Source organism: Eublepharis macularius, chromosome 5 (genome assembly GCF_028583425.1).
Source record: "Eublepharis macularius isolate TG4126 chromosome 5, MPM_Emac_v1.0, whole genome shotgun sequence".
In the NCBI taxonomy this organism is placed as follows: domain Eukaryota; kingdom Metazoa; phylum Chordata; class Lepidosauria; order Squamata; family Eublepharidae; genus Eublepharis; species Eublepharis macularius.
Window position 1 is genome coordinate 43,724,834 of NC_072794.1, and position 20,273 is coordinate 43,745,106.

The window sequence follows — 20,273 nt, forward strand, 5'->3', positions numbered from 1 at the left end:
TGTTTTGTTTGGGCCTATCTTGTAGCAGGTTATTTCTTGGTTTCATTCTGGCTTTGTCAATTTGTTTCCTTGCTACATCCAATGATTATTGTAATTCAAAAACGTCTGTTGTAGATTGTGCAAGTGAAAATATCCGTCAGATGGATTGGAACAGATGTGGCTGTAACTTAGATCATTTGGTGTTTGGGATCATTTGATGTGTTTAGGATGGTGACTGGAGGTGTGTAGATATGTTTGCCAATCAATAGGTTTCCTATATAAGGTGGTTCTTAAGCTTCTGTCAGGTATTTGTACAGTGGTGTCTAGAAAATGTACTTCCTCAGTACCATATAGGACTTTTTCATACATGCATGTCACCTGATCTTTCTGCATTTTGTATGTTTTAAAAAAATAAACAACTGAGTATTATAAGAATTGTATGTGTAACTGAAACATTTACTTTCAAAGTTCATAAATTGCATTTGAATCTTCCATGAACTTAACTCTCTCCTTTTTCTCTCCCTTCCTTGAAGGAAATGGAAAAATCAGATGCCAACAATTTCCTAATCCTCTTCCGGGACTCAGGCTGCCAGTTCCGATCTTTATATACTTATTGCCCTGAAACTGAAGAAATCAGTAAATTGACTGGGATAGGCCCCAAGTGCATTAGCAAGAAGATGATTGAGGGGCTCTATAAATACAATTCTGACAGGAAGCAATTCAGCCACATACCTGCTAAAACTCTTTCTGCCAGTGTTGATGCAATCACCATTCACAGCCATTTGTGGCAGAGCAAGAGACCAGTAACGCCGAAAAAACTCTTACCTGCAAAGGCATAGTGACTTGGGGGAGGGGTTGGGAGAATACCTTGCTGCAGACACTTATGGAAAACTTGCACTTCGTATTTGCTGCCTATTAGAAAATAGGTTCCTATTTGCCAACAAGACTCCTTTGAACTCAAGTCTGAAGAACTCCTTTTAACTCAAGCTCTGTCGTCATACACAACTGGAATGTAAAGACAGTATTTAAGACTTGGAGAAAACTGACACTTGGGTTATTATGCATCCATGTGCTCATGAAAGATTGAGTCACAAATGGAGACAGATATGTGCTTTTCACACAGTCTATAGTGTTCATTTCCTACTTTGAAACACTGAATTACTGAATGTTTGCAAATCCATAGTGGCAAATTAATTTTTTTTTACATTTGTTGCCTTATACTTTGGTATTTTGTGCTTGTTCTGGCATTTGCTTTTGCTGTTAATATCTTTTCTGGAAAAATATTCAGTCTTGATTTACCACACCATTAAATTTTTAGCATCCTGCAGAAAACAAACAGCAAAAGCATCTTTGCACAGAAAGGGAGAAGTCTGTTCATTAAGCTCTCATTCATTAGAAAGGATTTTGCACAGGAAAAGCTCATGGAAGAGAATACTCAGAAATGTTGCTAGCATGTCTTAAATTGTGACAAGCAACTGATGTCTAGCATTTCTTTTTCAGCAAGGAAGCATATTTTATAAACGATATATTCAAAAATCCACCATGGCCCTGATCCAGATAGTGTGTAGGGATATCCTAATATGCGCTGGTATGTTCAAATAAATATTTTAAATAAATATTTCTTTAAATAATAATTTTCCCTCTTGTGAACAGAAGTGTCTTCTGACAGCTGCAGCCCGAACTGTTTTTTAGGCAACTGTTTGCGATTCAGCATGGTTCCAGACTCAGAGGACATTAATGGTTTCCAGAAAAAAACATAAAAATCATTCAACATGTGCAGGCCCCATACATGCATGTAAGGTAGTTTCTGGGATCAGGGTCCACATGGCACTTTCCTTTCAAAATTATAAACAAAATAGTATATGGTGTATTGAAATGAGAAATTGTGGGTGAATTCTTTTGAGAAACAAAATTGGAAATTTCTGTAGGTAAGTCTTCTTAAAGCTCTTCTGATGCCACCCAGTATGGACCTAAATACATTTTCTTCTGAGACACATAAGGATTTAGTTTGGCTTAATGAAAATAACAGCGTTATGATTCATGGCATCTTGAGTATATTCAAACTGAGAATGGTAAACATCCACAAGCTTTGAATAATCACTAGGATATATTTTCAGTAATTACAAAGGGCTGCACATCTGTATACTTCTAGAAAAGTTGTTTTTTAAAAAAGAATATTTAATATAGCAAACACTATTCCAACAGGTGAAAAGTACAGACTTGAAATCTACTCTTATTTTTGTGATCTTCTCACACTGTTCACCAGAGGACTTAGTTGGGAGTGGGAGGGGAGCTAGGTGGAACCTCATTCTCAGGAAAAGACTTGAATTATTACTGATCCTGTTCTGTTTCAGTGTTGTGACGAGTGTTGGAACTTAAAGACAGTATTGAACTATTCTTCTGAAGTATGTACTTTTATTATGGGTCTGAAGAAGGCAAACTTTAAATTCCGTACTTCTCCCCCATTGAACTGTTTGAATCGGAGAAGTAATGCTTCACTACAATCTGCTAAAGTTCTTAATACAGATGTACAGGAATGAGAAATCCTTAAATAATTTAGACAACAGTACTTTTTTAAATTATTAAAAGGCCTTAGGCATCAATGCATCTGGGTTGTTTAGCAACATTTTCTCAGAAATGCGGTCAGTATTTTACTGTAATTTATGTTCTTATATTTATGTATATTTGTTAAAATTGTAAAAAAAAAAAGACCCTTGTTTAATAGATACGTGACTTGGATTTGTGGTTAGCTGATTCCTAATGTTTGCATGTATATGAACCAGGATATCTAACCATCTTCTATTTCAAGTGTAAACATATTGTGTATATATTATATATAATATTAAAAATACATTCTACCTGTTTGGCTCGGCTCCAACAAATGGAATAGGAAAATCTTATTACGTACCCATGTAAATGGAGTAAGTTAAAACTAACTGAAGTAAATCCATGGTTGGGGAAGAGCTGCCAGGGCTTAAATAGGATAGACAGTTTTAAAGAGAAGGTCACATGGAAGGATTTTTAAAATTAATATATTCTGTTCTTGCTAAAAGGAACTCTAGTTTAAAGACACATGCCACCTATTGATTCACGCACCCCATCTTAACATTGATTTCAGAGGGTGCCATTTTAAATTATTGAATGTATTATGGAATTTATCTACAAGAAGTTTGTGCAATGTCTAAAGGTAGAACATGTATGACACAAAGTTTGATGGTATTGGGATTAAAAGTTTTACTAAATGCTAGGACAATAAAGGCAGTTTTCTTATAGTTTGCAAATTTTCTATCTTCATTTGGGATCATGCTTAGGAAAAGTAGCTTTCCATAAAGTCCAGTGTTTATCACCATCAAAACACACTGCTGCTTTAATTGGGGGGGTGTTTTATAATTTGACAGTTAGCCAAATGTTCTAATTTACAGGCGAGATGTTCAAATTCTTAACCGTCATGTAGGCTACTGGAACCATTTTTGGATGACTCTTGCTGCTTTTAATGCTTTGGCTGTTTAAAGCCAAATTCTGTTATTTATGATTTAATGGGCACTGTCTGAGGAAATGTACAGTGTTTTGTGTGCTTGTCCACTTTTAAGCAACATTGCTATCCTATTTTTTCAGATACTGTGCTGTAAAATATTGTTATATTGCTACTTACCTAGTACAGTGTAGTTCTTCCCTCCATCTAAATAAAAAGCATGGCACCAAACATGTGATTTCCTTTTCTTATGTTGTTTTCCACTCATCCTTGCAGCTTCAGATTTTATCTGGCTTAAGGTAACATGATTACATGGTGTGGTTAAAAACAAGATAATCGTATGATGTCTCCTCCTTGGGGCTGTTAAACAAGCCCCGAGTCATAATTTTCCAGTGAAAACATTGACCTCAGAAATTTGATTGAGTTCATTAAACAAGAAAAAAATAGTGACATTATTATGGGGGTCTGCTAAAGACCACCAAGCCAGGCAGAAGATTTGGATGATATATTCTTAGACCAGATTACAAAACATTCAAAGAGACAAGACATAGCGGTCATGGGACATTACAATTACCCCGATTTCTGTTGGAAGTCAAAATCCATTGGCATTATAAGGTCTGATAAATTCCTGACTTTCTGACATTTTATCTTCAAAGTGGAAGAAGAAATAAGGGGGTCTGCTATCTTGGATCTGATTCTCACCAACAAGAACTCATTGATGAGGTGAAGGTAGTGGTGTTTATGTGCCACCCCTATGCTACAACTCCATCATGTGTTCTCTTTTTTGCCCGGTTGTAGAGTTTCCCTCGCAAGAGAGTGAGGCAAAGAATAGTTCTGCCTCTATCATCTGCTAAGTTTCTACTTTCCTTTCCCTGCAGCGGGCCTACCACTTCTGTTTTTTCTTACTCCAGTCATAACCAAAGAACATTTTGTGTTCAGCATATCTCACTAGCCCAAGCTTATGATGAGCTTTAGCCTTTCTAATACTCTACCTACAGGCACTGGTATTTGTTTTTATTTGTCCCTGTATGTATGCCCTCCTTCCATTTTTTTTAATAGATTTTATTGGATAAGGTGATATAAAATAGTTGGTTAATACATACAACTTATCCAAATTAAACCTTTCTAAATATATAACCCCACCCCCTCCCCTCCCCCTTTTCTCTATTGACTTCCAACAACACTCGAACCTCCCGTTTATTCATAGAGATTAGTATTTCACTATAATACAATTATGTTACCCATGGTAGAGATCTTATATATATATTCCCTTCATTAAAGTCTTACTTAATAAAATTTAAAACCCCTCCAAAGACCACAATTGTCCTTTAACATTGCATTTCTTTTCCAAATATTTCTTAAACTTCTTCCAGTCTTCCAAAAAAATTTCTGGATCTTGCTCTTTCAGATTTCTAGTTAATTTGTCCATTTCGGCCATGTGCAACAGCTTCCTTGTCCATTCTTCAATATTCGGTACTTCTTTTTTCCAATATTGAGCATATAAAATTCTTGCTGCTACTATCATATAATACAATATCTTATCATTTCTATTAACAACTTCTAAATGTAGATAGTAATAACATTTCTGGATTTTTAGCAACATTATATTGTAATATCAAAGACATCTCAGCACGTATTCTAGACCAGACCCTCCTTCCATTTCTTAAATGTGTCCTTCTCAGCTCATTTGAAAGGTGTTTACAGAAAGTTGTTTACCCTAAAAGACAGCATGGGTTCATCAAGAACAAATCATTTCAAACTAACCTTATCTCCTTTCTTTGATAGTTACTGCTTTGCTGGATCAGAGGAATGCTTTGGGACATTATTTATCTTGATTTTGATAAGGCTCTGCATGATATTCTTGTTGAAAAGTTGGTAAAATATGGTTTCAATATTGCTACTGTATGTTATCGGTTGGATATGTTATTGGTTGACAGACCATATCCAAAGAGTACTTGTATGGTTCTTCAATGTCTTGAAAAAGAGTAACAAGTGGAGTGTCAGGGATTGGTCCTGGACCCCGTGTTAACATCTTTATAAATGACTTGGATGAAGGAATAGAAAGGATGCTTATTGAATTGGCAGACAATACTAAATTGGGAAGAGTAGCTAATACAGTAGATGATAGAATCAAGATTTAGAATAGTTTTAGGCTGGAAAACTGGGCTAAAACGAACAAAGTCAACTTCAACAGAATTAAATGTAAAGTTCTGCATTTAGGTAGAAAAAATTAAATGCATAATTATAGGATGGGTGAGATTTGGCAGCAGTATACATGGAAGAGATCTCAGGGTCTTAATAGACTATAGACTGAACGTGGGTCTAATGCTGCAGTTTAAAATGAAAATGCGATTTTGGGCTGCATCAGCCCAAAATCATGTGAAGTGATGGTATCTCTCTCCCCCAACCCATCCCAGGTGGAATAAAGAGGCAGACACTGTATTTAGGAACTAAAAGGGATCAATTTATTTTGGCAACTACATAACATCCAACATTAATGTAAACATGGCAAAGGCCTAACTAGCAGTACAGGTCAGGCCCTGAGATCTCCCCTGGATCTCTGCCCTGACCTGTCTGGATGAGCCCCACTGCCCCAGGGGCAAGCCATCCATATGTATGGCTGGGACCTGGCCGGCCAGGCAAAAGAGTCCCCCCCCTACAAGAGCCTCTGCCCCCAGCCATCAAACATCAGCAACGGACTTGTACAGGGGGTCCCGTCTGGCAATCTGCCTTCTCAGCTGGCTGCTATGGAATAAGCCAGCTGATCCTGACAGACCTCAATTCCCCCAACAATGGGGATGTGCCAAGGGTGCTCACCAGCCCGCTCACTTAACGCTGAAAGTATTCTGTCAGTGACAACCTATTTAAGGCTCCACCGTAAGCCAATTACCACAACCCATGCAAGCAGTGCAAGGTAGGCGAAAAACACCTCTCCCCGTCAGCCAATTGGGGAAAGGAGAAAAAATTCCTACCTGGCCCCAGAAACCAGCAGCCAGCTAAGCCTGCACTACTGCAGGGCGGGTGGGTGGGCCAAGCATGCAGCAACTGTGGAGCCAGCGGGGCGGAACCACCTTTTAAAGCATCTGGCTCCGCCTCCAGCTCTGAGCCCAGATCGCCAGGAAGAGGCTCTCTGGCTAAACTCGCATCCGTGGCTGAACTGACTGCCCCGGTGGTGCGCAGGTAACTAGGTTAGTAGCAGCTCAGTGCACCAGATGACCGCTATCGGAGCGGTAGCCTCTACTGGGTTTGGCGGGGAACATCACCTGCAGCCAAAGCTGTTGGTGTATTTGGTCCCAGCGCAGGCCAGGGTTAAGGGCGGCCCTCTTTCTAAATTCTTCGTCATATTGCAGCCATGCTGCACCAACGAACTCATTATGACCTTTATAAATGATATCTAGGTATCGGAAGAGGGAGGCTGCCCTCCAAGGTTGTGCCTGAGCAAGCACGCCTGCATATATCAAAAATCCTGGCAGCCAGTTGGCCCAGGTGCGGGCTACCCTTCTACTCTTCAGCCTCTCCTTATCTCTTTCATCAAGGTCCTCTTTATCCTTCTCCAGCTCCCTAAAGAGAAGGGTGAAGACATCAATGTATTCTCCCTTGAGAATCTTGTCTCTAGTGGCCTGAGTTAGATGGTCGCCCAGAGAGAGGGCAGTATCTCCAAATGGCAGGGCCCCAAAGGGGACTGACCCGTAAGGGGTTGGACCATAACCCGAGGCTGTCCATGGAGCTCCAAGGAAGGTCTGCCATGGGACTGTCATGCCCCTCAATGTCTGGCTCGCACTAGCTGGCCAGGGCACAGTAGCTGTAACCGCCTGTGCATGTGGCATGGAGGGTCCCCCACCATACTGCCCTGCCAAGGTTGGCTGGGATGAAGCAGGCCACCCTCCTGCCTGACCCAAAACCTGCAGTGTACCAGGAGCACTTGATGGGTACATGGAGCCAGGGGGGCCAGAGGCAGCCGCATGACCCCAGGGTCCCGACGGCCATGCGTAAGCTGGCTGTGGCGTGAAAGGTTTACCATCTCCCTTTACTGGATCCACTGCCACTGCTATAGGGCAAGACTCTGACGCCCAGCTCGGCCCTGCTGTAGCCGACTCAGGTCTCACTGCTATGGTCTCCGACTCCTGGATCTCGCGCTTGCAGTCATTGTCTGTACCAGAAGGTCTCTCTAAAGCAGAAAGCTGTGTTAAAACTCCTGGAGCAGAGGTTGGTGTGGCTGACCTCTGCGTCTTGGCTTTACCTGACCCTGCCACAGGACCCCCCTTTGCCTGTTCTAACCCTGCAATAGAGTTAAGGAGCTCACAGCTGCTTGCAACCTTTTCATCATCTGAGGAAGACAGCTCTGTCATGGCCCTTTTAGGGGCCAGCTTTTTTACTGGCTGCTTCCCCTTAGACTTTCCCCCACCCTTCTTGGGCGGCATGGCTAGCAATTGTGGGACCAGCTATCAAAACGCTGCCCTCAGAATATAAACACAAATTTGCCCCCACAGCAATAAACTGGCCACTAATAATCAAATTAGCTTCCCAGCTAGCTCACAAATGGCCATATGCCAAAAGACCACACCCAAGCACCAACCAACCCCAACAGCTTACAACAGGCAAGGAAAAAAGGGGGAGTGGATGCTTGTTCAGCACAATGGGGGGGGGGGGAATATGCCCTAGTTCTAAACAAGGTGCCCCTTTCTACGAAGCCAGAAATCCCCAAGCCTAGGCCAGACCCCCCCCCCAAGCCCCAAACTCAACTAGGTGCCGGGGGCGGGGCGTTATCTGCAGGAGTTAAACGCCGCCGGGGAAAAAGTTCTTTATGTTCGATACGGGGGTGGGGGTGTTAACAGCCACTCCCGCCGCAGCGACCTAAGCCAGGCCGGGTTCTAGCAGGCGATTTAGAGGCCCTTAGGATGTTCACCCACCGCCCCTTTTGCCTGGCCCTGAGGCGAGGCCCGATACTACCAACAGGGAGAAGAGACAAAAAAGAAAACCGGCGCCTTTGGCGGCGCTGTGCTGAAGCGCAGGCCGCAGCTAGACTGGTAGCAAGGAACTCCCGCTGCCGCTTTCGCCTCCGACCGAGAGAGAAGGCAAAAAACCGCCGCCCACGCCGCCTTTACTGGCGCTTCGCTAAAGCGCGGGCCGGAACAGAACGAGCAGCAAGGAACCCCCGCTGGCCATGCAGCCGCCGACGTTCCGCTTCCCGCCACGAGTTGGTGCTCCCCCTCAGCTTCACCGCTGCAAGTCTAGAAACCCGCTCGGAAAGAACCGTACAGCCGCGCGCCCCGCTCAAAGCAACCGCGCCCGAGGCGGAGCCGCCTTTTAAGGAATCCGGCTCCGCCCCGGCTCAGAGCCCGGATGGCCGGGAAGCGGCTCTTTGCCTGTTACTCCACAGGGTCGGGAAAAGGTCCGCCCCCTCGCGCGTCGAGCGGGAGCCTCATGCTCTGCTTTGGTTAGACCTCCCTTGTATTAGTATTTGAGCACCGCAGTTGAAAAAGGATGCTGGCAAGCTGGGATGTATCCAAAAAAGGGCGACAAAGATGGTGAGGGGGTCTGGAGAACAAGTCCTTTGATGAAAGTTTGAAGGAGTTGGGAATGTTTACCTTGAAAAGAAGACAGGTGAGAGGTGATATGATAGCCATGTTCAAGTGTCTGAAGGCCTATCACATAAAAGATGGAGCTGAGTTGTTGTCCTTTGCCCCATAGAGTTGTACCAGAACTAACGGGTAAACGTTAAACCAAAAGAGTTTTTGGCTAAACATTAGGAAGATCAGGGGTCATTTCATAGAAAAACAGCTGCAGGAACTTATTAGCATATGCCAGGGCCTTTGCCATCCCAGGAAGTGTGTCATTAGCATAAGTATTTTGATCGGGCCTGACATGGCCAGGATTCGGTTGCTGCCAGACAGGGAAGTGTTCCTCCACCTGGCAGTGGCCCAAACAGGGCCATTTTGGCCCCAATCCAGGCTGAAATGAGCCCAAAATGGCCTGTGATCCTGGCCATTTTGGCCCTAATCCCAGCAAAAATGGGCCCAAAATGGCCATTTTGGGGCCTGGATCAGGGCCAAAACGGCCAGGATCCGGTTGGTGCTGGGCAGGGGAGGGTTCCCCCTCCCAAAATGGCCAAAAGTCAGATGGGTGGGGCCACCTGACAGTGACCTTTTGGGGGAACTGCCAGAATTGCGTTCCTGCGCATTCCCCCTCCAAATGAGCCATCAGGAAGATCTTCCTGATAGTGTGATTCCTCAGTGAAACATGCCTCCTTGGGATATGGTGGGCTCTCCTTTTTTGGAAGTTTGTAAGCAGTGGCTAGATGGCCATGTGTCAGCAATGCTGATTCTGTGACTCTATATGAACTTAGGCAGCTCATAAGAGGGAAGGAATGGATGCTTGCCTGTCATGGTCCTTCCTTACGTGTCCAGGTAAACGCTGATAGTCACTTTGGAATCAGGCCAGATTGTCCAGGGATCCTAAAAAAAAAAAAAGGCTTCCTCTGGGGATATAGAAGGGGTCACTGGAGAAGTGGGATAGCTGTGAATTTCCTGCATTGTGCAGGGGTTTGGACTAGATGACCCTTGGGATCTCTTCCAGCTTAATGTTTCCATGATTCTATGATTATAAAGATAGTTTTAGGGGGATAACTGTTGGTCTGCAGTAGAAGAACTAGATTTGGCTCCAGTAGTACCTTAAAGACCAACTAGATTTCCAGGATATGATTTTTCAAGAGTCAAAGCTCCTTTCAAAATCAAAAAGAGTCCAGTAGCACCTTTAAGACTAACCAATTTTATTGTAGCATAAGCTTTCGAGAATCAAGTTCTCTTCATCAGATGCCTGATGAAGAGAACTTGATTCTCGAAAGCTTATGCTACAATAAAATTGGTTAGTCTTAAAGGTGCTACTGGACTCTTTTTGATTTTGCTACTACAGACTAACACGGCTAACTCCTCTGGATCTAAAGCTCCTTTCAGATATATTTAGAAGAAATATGTAGGGTTTTATCCACCCAGAAGGTGAGAGGGGTTTTTAAAGTAAGGTTGTAAGGTATATTAATACTGTAATTAGCTTGATAAAGTTGTGGAGTGAAAAGCAGAAAATCAGCATTTATAGTGAGAGAAGAATTCAATGTCCCTATTAAGTCCTGAGGGGGTCTATTGTTTTGAATTTGCAAATAAACAATAACTCTCCTTTAGAATTTCTGTTGTTTCTGATATCCGTGTTTGGGCTTATGTTATTGTTGTCCTATTGTTGTTTTATTATTGTTGAAAAAATTTAAAAATAAAACGTTGTTATCCTATCTAAACTTACGTTTTTGCTGTTGCTTCCATTTTGCAGTTTCTGTACCCTTTTTTCTTTCTGAGCACCCTCTACTGGTAAACGGCAGTATAGAAAATTAAAAGGCTAGACTATTAAATATTTGTGACCCTGAGCCCCAGTTTTCTGTGAAACTTATTGTATTGTATGATGAAAATATTAAATTGTTTAGATATGTGCTTTATTTTTCCTAGCAATTGAGGCAATTTTGGTATGATTCTGAAACTGCACTTTGTTTGGCTAATGAGGCTATACAAACAGTTGGAAAGAGTGTCAGGATAGCATGTGTCAGTACACTCAGCGTTTATCAAAAACTGAAACAGCAGGATAGCAAAGATTTTTCAACATGTTTATTGGAATATGACCAAAGATTTTCTGTATATGGAGATGAATATGTTTTCTATGATTACAACAATCCTTTGAAACTTCCAGAAAATCTCACAGCACACAGTTTTGACATAGTTGTAGCAGATCCACCCTACTTATCCAAAGAATGCCTCAGAAAAACAGCAGATACTATCAAATACTTAACTAAAGGAAAGATTCTGGTTTGTACAGATGCAATCATGGAGGAACAAGCAGCAAAATATCTTGGTGTGAAGATGTGCAAGTTTATTCCAAAACATACTTGAAACTTAGCCAATGAGTTTCGATGCTATACAAATTATGATTCTGGACTAAATTCTGTGTATTGACATTAAAAAACAGGTAAATTAAAAAAAATTAAAATAAAAAATTGTAAAAAAAGTTTCTCTGTTTCTGGTTGGATAAAACCCTACATACTTCCACTTCTAAATCCATCTGAAAAAGAGAGTTTGACTCTCAAAAGCTCATATCCTGGAAATCCAGTTGGCTTTTGAGGTTCTACTGGACCTTAATCTTGCTCTATGATTCTAAAGGTTTCTCAAAGAGACTGCAGGAAATCAAATTTCCCCTCAGAAAATATAACAATCAATACTGTCCTTGAGAGGACAGGTGGCCCTTGGGAAATGGGGGCAGATCTTGGCCATGTTCTTTCATGATTCACAGAAGAAAAAAATTGCACACAGAAGGTCCTGCACACTTCCTAGATAATGTTTGTACCTTCCCTTTAAGATGATGAATGTGATGATGTATCTCAATTTCATCTCTAGTCAAAAATACAAAAATGCTATTTATCAGAGGCAAAAATAGGATGACTTTGTACTTCATGAGCGATTTCCACCTTCAAAACACCTTCAAATTATTGTTTCCAGCTCAAACTACCAACCAGGCAAAATTTACAATCAAACAAAGAATTTGTGACATCGAATGTCAACAAGACCTAATGAAGTCCCTTGGACTCAGAGTCAGGACTCCTGAGGCACAAAATTTAGTATGAACATGGCCTAATAACTTAAAACTTTAGATTTTCCCCCTCACAGGAGGGCTTTTACACTGGCTGGATGCCATCAATGATTTTGCCATCAATGCCATCAATGACATGCCATCAATGATTTTGGAAAGGAGATACAAAAAGATCGCATACTCTGAGAGGATCTGTCCCTGCCCTCTAGCTGAGGTGGAAACTATGGGACATGTCATTTTACGCTGTCCCCTCTATAAAGAAATTCGAGTCAAGACAATTCTTCCTCTTATGGATAGATCTGATATAGTGACGGACAGTGTATGCTTAGATAAACTACTAACAGATGAAACTCCAGCTATTACTAAGGCAACAGCCAAATGTTGTGCATAGGCGATTAAATTGCACAATAAATTCCAGTCAGGTGCACTTGAGTTCTGATCTAGATCATATTAGAAGGCTATCATATTGTCGCTGTTTTTAGGTCTCTGTTTCCAAATTTTAAAATGTCTAGGTAGGATGCTATTTGATATTTTATACTCAATTTAATTATATGATGTTACTTTAATCAGGTATTTTAACATCTATATTTGTATTCTTTTAACTTGTATATTGTTTACCTAATAATGAAATGCTTTGTTTTATAAGTTCAAATCTGGTCGTGGACCGTAAATAAAATGAAATTGAAACTGTCTCCAGCTTGTAGAGTCAGGCTTGAGCATGAGCACACAGCTGCGGTGAGCATATCCTAGATGTTGATCTAGTTTTGGTAGATTTCTTTATCCTAATTTCTTTTCTTCATTAAATTTAATTGCATAATGGAAGTATGCTTGTAGACACTTGGAGGGAAAGAACTCATTCATTTCTTTCCTGTTTGCCTTTCTTGTTTGCTGCCTACTATCTTCTCAAGTTAAGCAAGCTGTGACCACAGAGGAACCTTGAAACCCATCATCCCTTCTGCCAACTGACATCAGCTGGCTAGCAACATAATCCTAAACAGAGTTACACCTTCTAAGCCTATAAACTTCATGATGGATTTAGAAATGTGAACTCTGCTTAGGATAGCACTGTAAGCTTCTCAAACCAGACAATGCCAAGTGAAGTTAGTTCCAAGAAATAATTTACAAGTAAATCTTTCAAGATTACAACCTGATTTAATTACAGGGTTTACGCTTTCCCTGGAGTGCAAAAAAGTAGATAAAATGCCCTTATATACTCTGGATGCATAATGGGAAGGGTGGTTATAGTGTTGTCCTAGGATCAAGGAAAACCTTGATGCATGTAAAATTTTAAGGCATCTTTTAAACAAAGGGATGGAAATTCTAAACATGTTGGAATAGAGCACTGAGACCTGTAATATTAAACAGTTTATTGAGCAGAATATAAAATATTCATGAAGTTAGAATAATATTAAGCACATAAATAACACTTATATACACTAAAACGCCCACAGTAAATGTAAATATTTCAAGCACCCTCCACATACTTAGGCAAGATATATATACTTGAGAGAAGTTTGGGATTAGAGAGGAGAAGTAGTGGGGAAAGCAGAGAGTTATATTAACTGCCCTGGGGAGGGGTATTTGTGGGAAAGTTGTCAGGATTGTTTTTAGGTGTCATGCATGGAACTCCAAGCTGCCAAGTTTGTGCAGGACTCCAGACCTGCACAAACTTGGCAGCTTGGAGTTCCATTAGGTTTGCCAGCTCCAAGTTGGAAAATTCCTGGAGATCTGGGGAGGGAAACCTGGAGAAACCTGTAGAAAGGGGTTTGGGGAGGGAAAAGACCTTGACATGGCATAATTCCATAATTGCACCCCCCAAAGTAGCCATTTTCTCCAGGTGAACTGATCTCTGTGGCCTGGTGACCAGTTGTAATTCCAGGAGATCTCCAGCCACTACGTGGAGGCTGGCAACCCTAAGTTCCATGCATGAACCCAAGCAAAAGGCCAGGAAATAGAAAGTGGATTCCTCCGTGCAAGACTGCAGAAACTCAGTGTACAAGACAGAGTGGATCATTTCAACATCCTAACATTTCACACAAATTGGGAAGTTCTAGATACAGATGAAGATAAATAATAGGAAACAAAGTACTGGATTTTCCAGGGCTTAAGGAGTGGAGGATTATGATAATGAGCTCAGACACCCATCTTCAGATTGGAGTTCTCACTATACGGGAAAACTTTCAAATAAGGAAATCAAGGGAAGACTTTGGGTGGGAAAGAGGTATGTTAGAGGCAGTGGTGGTTATGTAACCAGGAATCAAAGCCCTGGCAGTTGTCACAAATGGTACAAGACAGCCTTTGATGGAGACTGATGTCATGGGATTTCCTTTGGTTAGATAGGAATGTGCCAAGGATAGGGAGGCAATGTGCCCAAAGTACCTTGACTGAGCCAAAATTTGTTGAACAGTCTAAAAGCTTTTAGCACCTGAACGGGTAAATTTCTGTCTGAGTTTACCATGCTGCCAGTAAATATTCTCTGGTCTTGCTGTTGTGGCTTAATTCATCTAGGCTGGGTCTCTCCACTCCTGCCTGTTTTCCTGCGGTCTAACCTTCTTTATTCTGAATATGTCCCAAAACTACATTTGCTGGGCCCATGAGAGTGACAGATATCAGCTGGTGGAGGGGGTAGAGAGGCCCAAGAAATAGAAGCTTAGCTCGCTTGCTAGTCCTGGCAACCACAGGAGATTCTAAGCAAAGGAAAGTCAGAAGAGGAGATGAATGAAGAGGAAAAGGCAGGGAAACCATAAAAGAGAAAGGGCAGAGAGGAGAGTTTCTGCTGATGGCAGAAGTTCACATACTGATTTGAAAGAACCAGCTAGATCTTTGCTGTTTATGCCAGTAAAGCTGTAATTATAGAATGGCCTAAAAAAGTATTTGTGTGATATTGTTTGCCTAAGTAAACCAAGTTGTCTCCACGTGCCTGGATAAATTCATAACCCTTCTAAAAGATAAAAGGCTTTATACGTTCTCACTTTAGAACTACAGTACAAAAGTTTTCATACCTTTTACGCCTTCATTGTTTGCCTGTAAGATATTATTTGTTTCTTATTTGTAGATTGGAGAGGCTGTGTGGTGCATCGGTTAACACGTCAGGCTAGGATCTGGTAGATCCAGGTTTTAATCCCTGCTCTACAATGGAGGCTTGCTGGATGACCTTGGACCAGTCACACATTCAATCTAACCTAAGTCAGGTTGTGAGGATAAAATGAAGGCGAGGAGAATGATATAAGCCACTTTGGGTCCCCGTTGGAAAGAAAAGGTGGGGTATAAATTAAATAACTAACTGAATAAATGTTATGCTTTTATTATAGGGCTGTCTCTTTTATTGATACCTTGAAATATACAATACTCTCCATTCACTGATACTGTCAGTGATATGTAGAATGTGGCTATATGGACATCTCTTATTGATATTGTTTGCCATCGGCGATAAGCAAAGTTGTCTTCACATGCCTGGACAAATTCGTAACCCTTTTAAAAGATAAAATGCTTTGTACGTTCTCACTTTATTACTACAATACAAAAGTTTTCATATAATTTACCAGTTTGATGTAGTGGTTAAAAATGACAGGACTCTATAATAATATAATAATAACATTCGATTTATATACCACCCTTCAGGATGACTTATCACCCACTCAGAGTGGTTTACAAAGTAAGCTATTATTATCCCCACAACAAAATACCCTGTGAGGTGGGTGAGGCGGAGAGAGCTCCTAGAAGCTGTGACTGACCCAAGGTCACCAAGCTGGCTTCAAGTGGAGGAGTGGGGAATGAAACCCGGTTCTCCAGATTAGAGTCCCACGCTCTTAACCACTACACCAAACTGTGTAACGCTCTAATGTGGAGAACTAGGTTTGATTCTACACTCCTCCACTTGAAACCAGCTGGGTGACTTTGGGTAGGTCACAGCTCTCTTGGAGCTCTCTCAGCTCCACCCACATCACAGGGTGATTGTTGTGGAGACACTAACAACATACTTTGTAAACCACTCTGAGTGGGTGTTAAGTTGTCCTGAAGGGCAGTATATAAATTGGTTGTTGTTGTTGTTGTTAATTATGTTTTAAACTCAAGCAACATCAAGGCTAGCCCTCACAGCAATGCATCACCCTTTTCTGGCCCTTTTCTGTGATACTCATAGGATAAATTGAAAAGAGTCCAGTAGCACCTTTAAGACTAACCAACTTTACTGTAGCATAAGCTTTCGAGAATCACAGTTCTCTTCGAAAGCTTATGCTACAGTAAAGTTGGTTAGTCTTAAAGGTGCTACTGGGCTCTCTTCTATTTTTCTTCTACAGACTAACATGGCTAACTCCTCTGGATCATAGGAGGATGTATGTGCTGAAGTTTAATTTAGCCAGACTTCTTTAAAGAGACAAATGCTGGCTTGTCTTTATCTATCTTAGCCTCTTTTCATGCTAACGTATTACATGCAAATGGGATATGGCAAAACATTCTTGTAGAAATGTCATGTGTGACTAAAATGTAGTTAAAGCACACAGTTTGAATGATAGTGTAAGAAGGCCCTGGACTACTGTTCAACTTGCAACCCTGTCCTAAGTATATTGTTAGAATTAGTCTCATTAAGGCTGGATCACTACATTGTGTGCACCAGGAGTGGTCATCAAATATGTTACCCCCAGCTGTGACCTGGATAGCCCAGGCTAGCCCAGTCTTATCAGATCTCAGAAGCTAAGCAGGGTCAGCCCTGGTTAGTACTTGGATGGGAGACCACCAAGAAAGTTCAGGGTTGCTATACAGATGTAATGGCAAACCATCTCCGAACTTCTCTTGCCTTCAAAATCCCATGAAGTCACCAGAACTCAACTTTATGGCAAAAAAGAACATTAAAAGTGGCACCCCTGGATCAAATTCTTCCTGTCCCTCAAAAGTCATTGGTAGGAACATTCTGTGATGTAGCAATCTTGTTCTTGTCTCTTCCCTTTATGGTAGTTGGGGTGATGGTGGTTTTGCAGACAGCCATCATTGGTGCAGAATGGCTTCATGGTGTCTGGCCAATGAAAGGAAGCCTTGGGCAGGCTATTTAAACCTGTACTTCCTTCAGCTCTCTTGTATATACCACACCCACTCATCCTCCCATCAGTGCAAAGGCGGGCTTATATACAGCGGAGTTCTAACAAACTCTCTGAGTAGTAGTATTTCATCATCTATTCTTCTATATCAAATAAATTACTGTCTAGCACAACAAGTCCTGACAAGGTCCTTTGGATGTAAACACATTCATTAAAATACTTGGATGCACTTTATCATCCTCTTAAATCATGATCAGTTATAGTTTTGACATACTTGAAACCAGACGTGCAAGAAATAAACAGAAGACTTGTATAAGTATTGCTCAAGGCAAAAGCTTGGATCCTACATCTGAGTACAGCTGTGTTTGTGAAAGGGAACTTTCCCAGCTCTCCCTTCTTACCGTAGTCTTTCATGGCCCCATCCCAAAACCCTTCCCCTGGGACTAGCTGTTTCCAGGGAACAATGTTGTGGACGGTGACATAAGGGTCTGAAATGGAAAGGGGAAAATGAGTAAAAATCACTCTCTCCTGCATCCCAGCTAGTGGAAATGATTTCCATCAGGGGAAACATACTTGGGATTCAAACTTCCATATGCAGGCCTAGGAGCGGGCCTCTTTTTTAGCTTTTAGTCTCTTATTTTTGGGTTAGTCTCTTAAAGTCTCTTTTTTTCAGAATAAGTCTCTTTTCTCTCCTTTTTTGCGCCTTCAAGTGCTCAAGAAATTAAAATTGTGGAACAGGATTGTGGGATGCACTATTCTTCAAATGCAATAAAGGTATGTGATTTGCCTTATTAAATGTACAATCAATATTTCTTTTTTATGAGTTTCTTATGATGAGAATTTGCTCATAATGCATGCAGGGTTTTTCTGTGTGAGAGTTGTGATGCTCTGAAGAAGCTAACTTGTATCATTTTCCTGTGTAGCCCTTTTTCAACCCCCCCCCCTAAAATGTTACATTTCATGAGTATTAGGCATGTTGCATTTTATTATAGTTTTATGTTTTATTCTATTAGTAACTTACTTTGTTTAATTTTTTTAGTATTAGTGTTTTACTTTAGTGCTTTACTTTTTTCACTTTCTAATTCTTTTTTCCTTCCTTTCAGGATTCATGTTGAAATGGTTGGCTGCTGATCTGAAGTGTTAATGATGGAAAAGAGCAAATTTAGAGCTGATTGGCTTCTTAAAAAAGACCGCAATGGACATTTGATGTCAGTACGGGCGTCAAGACATAGTGAAACTGAAGTGTTTTGCAAACTTTGTTTGTGTACAGTAGATTTTCAGAACAAGGGTCTTCATGCTCTTCTTCAACACTCATACTATGCTAAACATAAAAAATTAGCCTCTGATCTTCTAGGGCCTAAACAGATGGTTTTAGTTGCAGCTAATCCTGGTGATTCGTCTGAAACAATCCAGAGTGAATATCCCGGATCAAGCCATAGTTCTTCAGCACCTGTTATTAAACTCTATAGTTTGAAGAATGCGGCAACAGTATCTGAACTCATTTGGGTTATGAAGTCGGTGTGTTGCAACTTTTCGGCATCTTCTTGCAGTGGCATAAAGGAAACATTTGATGCAATGTTTCCAGGGGGTGTTCCAACTGATTTTTCTTTAAGCCCTAAAAAGATGCGATATTTAATAACTGATGCACTGGGACCATATTTTCAACAGATGATCTCAGATGATGTGGGAACCTCCTTTTATTCAATCTGTTTTGATGAAACAACCAGTGTTGAAGACAAAAAGGAGCTCCAGATATCGGTGAGATATTGGTCAGAGGGTAGAGGTGAAGTAGTTTCAAGCCATTTGCAGACATTCTTCATCGGGAAAGCTGATGCACAAACTCTTCATGAAAAAATTCACACTGCCATCAGTAGGGCAAACCTGCCCATTCACAAGCTGCTGATGATTGGTTCAGATGGACCTAATGTGAATAAGAAAGTTCACAGACTTTTCAATGAAAATTTGATTGAAATGAGGTCACATGGATTAGTTCATATCGGGACATGCCTCCTTCACATTGTTCACAACTCATATCTGAAAGCCTTGCAGACCTTTGGTTAAGATGCATCTAAATTAGCTATTGCTGTTTACCACTACTTTGAGGGGTGGCCAGCGAGGGTAGAGGAATATGAAAAGATCCAAGAAGATCTCAAATTACCTCAAAAGAAATTCCTCAAACATTCTCCTTCTAGGTGGCTTACATTTTGCTCTGCTGCTGAGAGACTTCTCGAACAGTGGCAAGGAGTAAATCATTACTTTCTTAAATTCATCCCATCAACAAAGAATCAGGCTGTGTTACAGTCTAGTTCATACAGAAAGATTGTCAACCTTTTACGTTGCTCAACTATCAGAGCAGAATTGTACTTCACTATATCTTCTGCAGAACTTTTCACTAGCTTCACCGAAAGATTCCAACGAGATGAACCTTTAATTCACATCCTGTACCCTCAGCTACAAGAACGGTTAGGGAAACTGGCTAGACGTGTTTGCAAGTTGGTTTCTGAAGATAAATATGATGTGAATGAGTTACTTGATTTGAAAAACATGTTACCCATAAAAGATGTTGTTGTTTCATGGGAAGTTAAAAAGGAACTCTCCCATCTTCCAGAAAAAGATTTATTGCTATTTATGAAAAATGCTAAAGAGCATTATGTTGCTGGATGCAAATACTTGATTGAAAAGGCAATGAAAGGTTGTGGTTTGTTGAAAGCTCTGAGATGTTTAAACCCTTCTCTTGTGAAAACCCGAAAAAGCTGTCAAGATGTAGTTTCAGGTGCCAGAGAACTCCCTATTGATACGAAAGAAGATGTTCTCGTTGATGAATGGAAAATGTTGCAGATGGAGATAGACCACCCAGCTTTTGAAGGAAGAATTGATAGTTTTGGGGATAAAATTTTAAAGAAAACTAATGTAGCTGGGAAAACAAAATTTCAAGAGTTGGCGAAAGTTATCAAGACTGCATTGTCTCTATCACATGGAAAATGCAGACATTGAGAGGGGTTTTTCTGTGTCAAGATGGGCTTTGACTGAGGACAAGGCTTCCACTTGTGAACGAACATTGAATGCAATTTTGTTGGTCAAAGATACATTGAAAACCTACGGAAATAAACCTGAACTGGATGCCCATGACATCAAAACTTATTGCTATGGGACAAAGTGCACATAAG

The 20,273-nt window shown here is 41.0% G+C and overlaps 2 protein-coding genes and 1 pseudogene across 2 annotated transcripts in view; all 3 read left to right on the plus strand.

The window, feature by feature from the left end:
* Positions 1-3,663, plus strand: part of CAMSAP2 (calmodulin regulated spectrin associated protein family member 2) — a 109,355-nt gene extending 105,692 nt beyond the window's left edge. The window contains exon 18 of the mRNA XM_054980766.1: positions 513-3,663. Within this exon, the coding sequence (XP_054836741.1) occupies positions 513-818 (306 nt within the window). The 3' untranslated portion in view covers positions 819-3,663. The remainder of the gene's footprint in view (positions 1-512) is intronic.
* A 4,686-nt stretch (positions 3,664-8,349) lies between these two features.
* LOC129330319 (uncharacterized) lies at positions 8,350-11,442 on the plus strand (annotated as a pseudogene).
* A 6,322-nt stretch (positions 11,443-17,764) lies between these two features.
* On the plus strand, positions 17,765-19,611 carry LOC129330638 (uncharacterized). Its single transcript, XM_054980764.1, has 2 exons — positions 17,765-17,880; positions 18,210-19,611. Exon 2 carries the CDS (start codon positions 18,250-18,252, stop codon positions 19,165-19,167), a length of 918 nt encoding a protein of 305 aa, XP_054836739.1. The 5' UTR covers positions 17,765-17,880; positions 18,210-18,249; the 3' UTR covers positions 19,168-19,611.
* The last annotated feature ends 662 nt before the right edge of the window (positions 19,612-20,273 follow it).

What these genes read in the sequence shown, in the direction of transcription:
- LOC129330638 (XM_054980764.1), top strand. Translation starts at nt 18,250, where the DNA reads ATGATGGAAAAGAGCAAATTTAGAGCTGATTGGCTTCTTAAAAAAGAC.